The sequence below is a fragment of the Antennarius striatus genome, chromosome 2, assembly GCF_040054535.1.
Source record: "Antennarius striatus isolate MH-2024 chromosome 2, ASM4005453v1, whole genome shotgun sequence".
Lineage (NCBI taxonomy): Eukaryota > Metazoa > Chordata > Actinopteri > Lophiiformes > Antennariidae > Antennarius > Antennarius striatus.
In genome coordinates this window covers 8,041,315-8,050,660 of record NC_090777.1, presented here as the reverse complement: position 1 = coordinate 8,050,660, position 9,346 = coordinate 8,041,315, and the positions used below count along the sequence as shown (strand labels likewise).

The window sequence follows — 9,346 nt, the reverse complement described above, 5'->3', positions numbered from 1 at the left end:
ATAAACTAACATCTGTCCGGATCACATGTGATGCAGCAAACTACATTTTCCACCTTAATTTATATAGTGTCTAATCACTTCAGGAGACATTTAAAAGAGCTTTAACAGACACCCAACAGAACCCTCCAGAGCAAGCATAGATACTGATGTGGAGACGGAGCGGTCCTGATCGGTTCCTGACTCACAGGTGTATGATGAGTCTCACCTGAGCAACAGACTAATGCATTAACTAAAGATTAGCACAATAATTCACTTGTTTCCATTGTTTAATCCACTCTAATGAATCTACTTTCCATCACAGGAGTCTGATGGTTGTTTTCTGGGGGACAGGGATTACCCATGCCCAACCGAGGCTGCTGACCCCTTACTAACCCAGGCCAACAGACCTTCAACAGACCTTCAAATGGGTTCACTGCAGGACGAGAGCCCGAGTGGAGATGACCATAGTTCTGCTGAAAGGCCGTTTCCAGTGTCTATGACACCTCAGGATGATTCCTGAGAGGACCTGTGATGCAGTTCTGTTCTTCATAGTAGTATTGCCGCTATCAGAGGAGAACAGCACCCTACCCCACAAACTGAACACCCCGATGATGACCCCGTCCACCTGCCAGCTATCCAGGGTGACAGAACAGTGACTCCATCTGCCAGACTCATTTCAGAGTCTGTGTAACTCACCATCACCACAGCGGGCAATAAAAACATACAATATACATTTCATTTGGTCATCTTTATTACTTACAAATACCAAGTTATTTCTTAAATCATTTTAGTGGTGAACATTCTAATATTCAACATGATTCACTTGTGAACAACAATCCACCTCTAACTTTGTATTTGTATGTTCAAATCTGCCCTCCTAATCTTGAGGTCCAAAGAAACAATTTTTTATCTGTTGTCTGTATTTCATAGAAAGCCAATTGGATAAACTTCTCTAACAAACAGCTGGAAATACATGGGGAGGACATCAGAACATACAGTTGCATATGAATGCCACAGAAAGAACGGCTGGTGTTCACTGAGCGTCTATCTGTACATTGGATGTGACGGACTGTCCAGCTTGTTCTGTTAAAAAAAGATGAGAAAGTGTTGATCCTTCAGTGGAGGCTAAATGTCACTCCGTATTGCACCAGAATGTTAAGCAATAGGAACAATCGGTAACAGAAAATATTTGAGCATATTTCTTATCTTCAATTTCCTGTTAATTTCTTTTTCTCTTTATCAATTATGTATTATTTGAATAAAAGACACAGATAATTAAACATGGAATGCCTATAGATGAGAGCACATTTATGTGTGTGACAAGAACATTCTGTTGGCGATTAAACAACTGAAAAGCTGAAAGTCCACTTATTATTCACTGTATAATGTCATTATGTTATAATGAGGAAGAGGAGGATCCCTAACGAGATGATGCAGAAGTCTGACCTGTGTGAACGATGTTTTTAAACTTCGTTCTCAGCTGTTGGCATGTGCGCTTCTCCTCCGCTGGATTGCATCTAAGAAAATAATTTAATAAACTATTATTCAAGCCGTTTACCTCCGTAATTGTACCGTGAGTCCAACGGACTACGTTCAGACGTACGCATCGACTTGAGCAGAAATTCACTCCGACATGTCACTCTTCCTTATAGCTGCAACGCTGTTCCTCTTTTCATAACATGTCCTCTAAGTCTTCATACACATAGATTACAATCTGCACTTCAACTGCGTAAAGTAACGCGGAGCGCGTCTCGTCCGTCGTCATGGTGACTCGTCGAATCTGGGCTCCATTGATGATGGCTTTTTAAAGTGGCATCGCGTCTGTTAAACTGCGGGTCAACTTACCCTGGGTTACAAAAACTAACCCCGAGAAGCGCTTGTGAAACCGAAAACCCTAGGTTTCCAAGTTCAGGGTAAAGCAACCCGGAGCCACAGGTTTGTACTCAGTGTTCGTTAGCCATGCTTCGTGACATGGACCCCAGGTGTTCTTCATAAAAGCGGGGTCACCTCCCACTCCGCCCCCTTTATGAAGCCGATCACGCCGTTTCATTCTCAGATTAGGTTGGACTCTTGCCTTGCATATAATTTGACAAAGCGTTATTACAGGAAACGTGCGCAATCATGGTGTGTCCTTTCCAAGATGATCTCGTCCATGAAGGTCCTGCATTACTGCGAAGGGAATTACGTCTCTGGCGTGAGAGGATCTATAGACCACTTGTAGATGTGATGTCATTCCCTGACACGTACCTTTACGAGAGGTACCGTTTCACGTCAGGGACGATTGCGTATATCCACGACTTGATCCGTCCCTACATCGGCAGCAGAACAAACGGGAGTCGGGCTGTCACGTCCGAACAGGTGCTGTGTGCAGCGCTGCATTTTTACGCAACGGGGACTTTCCTGTACAGTGTGGGAGATGAGCAGCACCTGAGTAAGGCAACAGTGTGCAGGGCGGTCAGGAGGGTTACCCTTGCCCTGAAACGGCTTTTACTCCGGTTTGTTCGGTTCCCTGGACATGAACCCATCAGGGCCATGAAGGAGGCGTTCCACAGGATTGCAGGTGAATGATATTAATTAATTGTAAGGTATACTGTAATCCCTCCCGTTTTCCAGGACCACCTGTGAAGAACGACGTTCCGCGAAATAGCGATGACCTATTTATTATTTACCATACCTTAAACGTTTCTGAACCCTCCCCATACTGATATTTAACCTTATATCTGTATTACCGTCTCCCAAACTCTTATTGACTGTTTAATGCATTTGTATTAAGTAAACTTGCACGACGAACCACGAGTCTTGGGACGCAGCGCACGTACGGAGGCTGTCGGCCAATAGCATGCGTGTGCGGTATCACGTGACCGTGATAACAATCTGTGCAGCCGCTCATCTCGGCACGCAAATATGTGAGGGATTACTGTATTTTTGTCACATCTCGGGTCTAATAGTTTGTTTTCTTACTAACATTTCATATCATTCCAGATCCTGTCTCATCTTCAATCAGTTCATTCCCTGCACCTGCCGTTTCCCCACACACCTGCAGCCACTCCCCAATCTGTCTCCATTCTACATATGCCGGCTCAGCCTTCTACTCTCTGCCAGATTGTTTAGTGTTCGCCCTGACTCTCCAGCCTTTGATTCCTGCCTGCTTTTCTGATAGACCCAGCCTGTTTTCCTGGACCTTGCCTTTCATCGACCCCCTATCGGATTCGTCTGCCTGGTTTGTAGATTGTTTCGTGCCTGACCCTACCTGATCCCGGACTCTACCATTTGCCTGTCGGTTTTTGGATACTTCTGCCTATCGGACTGATTATTTTGGAACTTGACCCCTGCCTGTATTATTAAACCTTTTTTTGAGACCTTGCCCACCTGATACTCTGTTGTGCTTTTGGGTTCTCCCTGCCAGTCGTGTTCTAGCCGTGACAGAACAATCTGGCCATAATGAACGCAGCTGACAGTGACCCTGCTCAGCAGAACCCTACATCTGAACCCAATCTGACCCAGCGTTATGACCAGCACCTCCAGTTCAGTTTTTAGCTGAGGTCATTCGCTCAAAGACCGCTCGCCGGGACCGCAGCATGGAACTTCTGCAGGAACATCTTGCTGCATTTTCGGGGGCAATACCGGGTCGCCCAGTTTCCTCTGCTGTTCCCGAGTCTCCTGTTCGATCGGCGACTGGTTCTGAGGCTCGGATTCCAGCACCAGAACGTTGTTCTGGAGCTCCAGGTACCTGCCGTCCATTTCTGGTCCAATGCTCCCTTGTCTTTGAGCAGCAGCCCTCTGCTTTTCCGACTGAGCGAGCCCGTGTGGCGTACATCATCTCCTTGCTGACGGGAAGAGCCCGAGATTGGGGAACCGCCGAGTGGGAGCGGCAGTCGCCTGTCTGTGCCTCTGTCCAGTCCTTCTCCGTTAAGTTCCGAAAGGTCTTTGATAATGTGACTCCTGGGAGAGAGGCAGCCAGGGGTCTGTTGAACTTATCTCAAGGGGGAAGTTGTGTAGTGGATTACTCGATAGAGTTCCGCACCATGGCAGCGGAAAGTGACTGGAACCCGGCTTCTCTGTTTGACGTTTTTTATAACGGGTTAGCTGACCCTATAAAGGATGAATTGGCGACGCGGGATCCTCCTGGACTCTCTCGTCGCTCTGGCCACTCGCATCGATGTCCGTCTCCGGGAGCGCAGGAGGGAGAGAGCTCGTCATCCCGAAGCAGTCCGGAGGTTAGCCTCTGCCTCTACTTCTTCGCCATCTTCCCTGCTGCCAGAGGAGGACGTCCATAGGGATCAGATGGAGCCTATGCAACTAGGTCGGGCTCGTCTGTCTCCAGCAGAGAGAGCGTCGCCTGCAGGGAAATCTCTGCCTCTACTGTTGTCAGTCCGGCCATTTTGCTTCTACCTTTCCGGTAAAAGGCAGGGCTCACCAGTTAAACAGAGGGCGCTGGTGAGCCGGACAACAAACTTCAGTGTGCCCTCTTGACCAGTGCTGCATGCCCTACTTCGCTGTGCCGGTCAAGAGATCGAGGTAGGTGTACTAATAGACTCTGGTGCTGACGCGAATCTGATTGACATTTCTCTAGTCACACAATTAGGGATCGGTAAGGAACTTTTGATGAACCCTATTGATGCCACCGCCCTGGATGGCAGTCTCCTTTGCCGGGTCACACACCAAACTGTTCCTTTGTCTATGTGTTTATCTAGAAATCATAGAGAGATCCTCTCTTTTCATCTCATTCACTCTCCTCAAGAACCAGTGATTTTGGGGTATCCATGGCTGCTTAAGCATAACCCACACATAGACTGGGTATCAGGAACTATCCGTCAGTGGAGTGCACAATGTCACTCCGTCTGTTTAAAATCTGTCCCGGTAACAGTTAATCTCGGTCGAGAAGTCTGACCTAACGGGTGTTCCCGAGGAGTACGCTGAACTTAAGGAGGTTTTTTAATAAGGCACAGGCTACATCCCTTCCTCCTCATCGACCTTATGACTGTGCAATCGATCTTCTCCCGGGTGCAACCCCCCCTAGGGGTAGACTGTACTCTCTTTCAGCTCCAGAGATGAAAGCCATGGACACGTACATCCAGGACTCATTGGCTGCAGGCCTCATTCGCCCCTCATCCTCCCCAGCTGGTGCAGGGTTTTTTTTGTGGAGAAGAAGGATAAAACTTTACGACCCTGTAATGATTAAAGGGGTCTTAACGAAATAACTGTCAAGAACCGGTATCCACTTCCACTCATCTCGTCTGCTCATGAGATATTGCAGGAGGCAACCATTTTCACTAAATTGGATCTAAGAAACGCTTATCATCTTGTACGCATCAGCGAAGGGGATGAGTGGAAGACGGCCTTCAATACTCCAAGTGGACATTATGAGTATTTGGTCATGCCTTTTGGTCTTACTAACGCACCTGCTGTATTTCAATGTCTGGTTAACGATGTGTTGCGGGATTTTCTTAATGTCTGTGTATTTGTGTATTTGGATGACATTCTCATTTTTTCTAAGTCAAGACAGGATCATGTTGTTCATGTACAGCAGGTATTGCAACGTCTGTTGGACAATCAGCTTTTCATTAAGGCTGAGAAGTGCGAGTTCCATGTCTCTGAGGTCTCCTTCCTGGGATTCATCATCGGCGTTGGGAAAATTTCCATGGACCCAGCCAAGACTGCGTGGTTACTGCCTGGCCCACTCCTGCTTCCCGAAAGGATCTACAACGGTTCCTAGGGTTTGCTAATTTTTATAGAAGATTCATACGAAACTACAGTTTGGTAGCTGCCCCGCTTACAGCCCTCACCTCCCAGAAGGTCCTCTTCAGGTGGTCCCAAGCTGCAGAGGAGGCTTTTGGGGAGTTGAAGGCCAGATTTGCCTCTGCTCCTATTTTGACTCTTCCAGACACCACTTTGCAGTTCATTGTGGAGGTGGATGCCTCAGATTCCGGAGTGGGGGCGGTGCTTTCTCAGCGGTCAGCCGAGGATCACAAGGTCCATCCCTGTGCCTTCTTCTCCCGCAAGTTGTCCCCCGCAGAGAGAAATTATGATATCGGTAACCGGGAACTGCTTGCTGTAAAACTGGCACTCGAGGAGTGGAGGCACTGGTTGGAAGGGGCAGAACAACCGTTCATTGTTTGGACAGACCATAAGAATTTGGAGTACATTCGGTCTGCCAAGAGGCTTAACTCTCGGCAGGCCAGGTGGGCTTTATATTTTAACCGGTTTAACTTTTGTCTTACCTACCGACCAGGATCTAAGAACATTAAACCTGACGCCCTCTCCCGCCAGTTCCAGTCGGACAATTCCCCAGCCTCGCCCAACGAAATTCTTCCTGCTTCCTGTGTCATTGGTGCCGTTACTTGGGAGGTGGAGGACCAGGTAAAGCGTTCCTTGAGGGAACACCCAGCTCCCAGTGCCTGTCCCGACGATCGTTTATTTGTTCCTGTTAGTCTTCGCCCTCAGGTCCTGCAGTGGGGACATGGTTCCAGACTGGCATGCCACCCAGGAGTTAGGCGTACGATGGCCTTGTTACGGCAGCGGTTTTGGTGGGCGTCCATGGAGGAAGATGTCAAAGAGTTCGTTGCTGCTTGTCCCACCTGTGCTCAGAACAAGAACTCCCATCTTCCTCCCTCTGGACTTCTTCAGCCACTGCCTCTGCCTCGCCGTCCCTGGTCGCATATCTCCCTGGATTTTGTTACAGGACTGCTGGCCTCTGAGGGTAACACGGTGATTCTCACTGTCATCGATCGTTTTTCTAAGTCTGTACATTTGATACCGTTGCCCAAGTTGCCTTCTGCCAAGGAGACTGCTGAGCTGCTGCTTCTCCACGTTTTCCGGCTGCACGGTCTCCCCAGTGACGTGGTCTTTGATCGGGGGCCGCAATTTACATCACACTTTTGGCAGGAGTTCTGCAGTCTGCTGGGTGCCAAGGTCAGCCTGACTTCCGGGTTTCATCCACAATCCAAAGGCCAAGCGGAACGTATGAACCAGGAAATGGAGACAGCATTGCGCTGTCTGGCATCTCGCAACCCGTCATCCTGGCCAAGACAATTACTCTGGGTGGAGTACGCCCACAACACCCTGCCCAGCTCTGCCGCCGGTCTCTCACCCTTCCGGTGCTCGCAGGGCTTTCAACCTCCGCTTTTTCCAGAGCAGGAATGGGAGGTCGGTGTTCCTTCGGTCCAGATGTTCATTCGACGATGCCGCCGCACTTGGATTCAGGCCCGGGCCACCTTACTCCATTCATCGGATCGGTACAGGCGGTCCGCCAACCGGAGACGCACCCCTGCTCCACTATACACACTGGGTCAGCGGGTCTGGCTGTCGACACGCGATCTTCCTCTACGTGTTGAATCTAGGAAGCTGGCTCCTCGGTTTGTGGGGCCATTCCCTATCTCGAAGATTATTAACCCAGTGGCCGTTCGTCTGCGACTGCCCCGTTCCATGAGGATACACCCCACATTTCATGTGTCCAGGATCAAGCCAGTGATAGGGAGCCCATTGCAACCCCCTTCCAAACCCCCACCACCCCCCCCAGCTCATCGATGGTGCCCCTGCCTACACGGTCCATCGCCTCCTCAGGTCTCGGCTTCGGGGCAGAGGTGTCCAGTACTTGGTGGACTGGGAGGGCTACGGTCCAGAGGAACGTTCTTGGGTCCCTGCTCGAAGCATCCTGGATCCAGCCCTCATCAGGGAGTTCCATCAGGATCATCCCGACCAGCCTGGAGGGACGTCCAGGGACGTCCGTAGAAGGGGGGGTTCTGTCACATCTCGGGTCTAATAGTTTGTTTTCTTGCTAACATTTCATATCATTCCAGATCCTGTCTCCTCTTCAATCAGTTCATTCCCTGCACCTGCCGTTTCCCACACATCTGCAGCCACTCCCCAATCTGTCTCCACTCTACATATGCCGGCTCAGCCTTCTGCTCTCTGCCAGATTGTTTAGTGTTCGCCCTGACTCTCCAGCCTTTGATTCCTGCCTGCTTTTCTGATAGACCCAGCCTGTTTTCCCGGACCTTGCCTTTCATCGACCCCTTATCGGATTTGTCTGCCTGGTTTGTAGATTGTTTCATGCCTGACCCTACCTGATCCCGGACTCTACCATTTGCGTGTCGGTTTTTGGATACTTCTGCCTATCGGACTGATTATTTTGGAACTTGACCCCTGCCTGTATTATTAAACCTTTTTTTGAGACCTTGCCCACCTGATACTCTGTTGTGCTTTTGGGTTCTCCCTGCCAGTCGTGTTCTAGCCGTGACAATTTTCACAATCACACCATGCTTCAACATTAGGCCTGGTAAAATACTTCCACCTGTTTCTAGGATTTCCTAATGTTATTGGCTGTATGGATGGAACCCACATTCCCATTAAGGCCCCCTCACAGGACGATGGAGCTTATGTGAATAGGAAGTCTGTTCACAGCATCAATGTGCAGGTACGTGTACATTCACTACAGTGTCCAAATATTATACAGTGTATCATAGGTCAACTAATGTCTGTCATTTTATGCACTGTCAAGATCATATGTGATGCGGAATACCGCATCATAAATGTGGTGGCGAAGTGGCCTGGGTCAGTCCATGACTCACGGATATACCGTGAGTCTGACTTGAGTGGCAGAATGCAGCGTGGTAGGTAATCTGAAGATCTGCACGATATTTGACCTGTGTCTGTCCTTTAATCTGCTGTAATGAATCCACTTTACAGGAGAGTTTGATGGCGTCCTGCTGGGGGACAGGGCATACCCATGCCAACCACGGCTGCTGACCCCTTACCCTGACTCTGAACCAGGTCCCAGGCAGATCTTCAACTGGGCTCATTGCAGGACGAGAGCCCGGGTGGAGATGACCATAGGCCTGCTGAAAGCACATTTCCAGTGCCTACGTCACCTCAGGACAACCCCTGAGAGGGCCTGTGATATAATTGTGGCATGTGTTGTTCTTCATAATATAGCCACTATTAGAGGAGAACACCCTGCCCCACAAATTGATGACCCCAATGATGACCCAACCCACCTGCCTGCTGTCCAGGAGGGCAGAGCGGTGCGCGACTACATTTGCGAGAATTATTTTTCTAATTAAATCACCATCACTACCGCCATAGTACGTAATAAAAGCAAAAGTCACATTTCATTTGGTCTTCTTTATTTCCTACAAATAAAAGTGCAAATGTTACTTCTTGTGTCTTGCCAATAGTTATTATGATTCACCTGTGGCCACCACCCACCTCTAACTGGTGCTGCAGGATTTCTGCTTCTAGATCTGTTTTTTTTTTTCAAAAGGTAGATCGGGTACAGCTCCTTCACCAGTAGCTGTGGATAGATCAGAACATGAAAAGATGGAGTTACATAAGAATTCTACAGAATGAACTGCTTCTGTTTGCTGGG

General features: G+C 48.9%; 1 protein-coding gene across 1 annotated transcript; it reads left to right on the top strand.

The window, feature by feature from the left end:
* The first annotated feature begins 2,100 nt into the window (after positions 1-2,100).
* LOC137587587 (putative nuclease HARBI1) lies at positions 2,101-9,041 on the top strand. Its single transcript, XM_068304104.1, has 4 exons — positions 2,101-2,539; positions 8,283-8,395; positions 8,480-8,591; positions 8,668-9,041. The coding sequence occupies exons 1-4, from the start codon at positions 2,101-2,103 to the stop codon at positions 9,039-9,041; spliced, it is 1,038 nt and encodes a 345-aa protein (XP_068160205.1).
* The last annotated feature ends 305 nt before the right edge of the window (positions 9,042-9,346 follow it).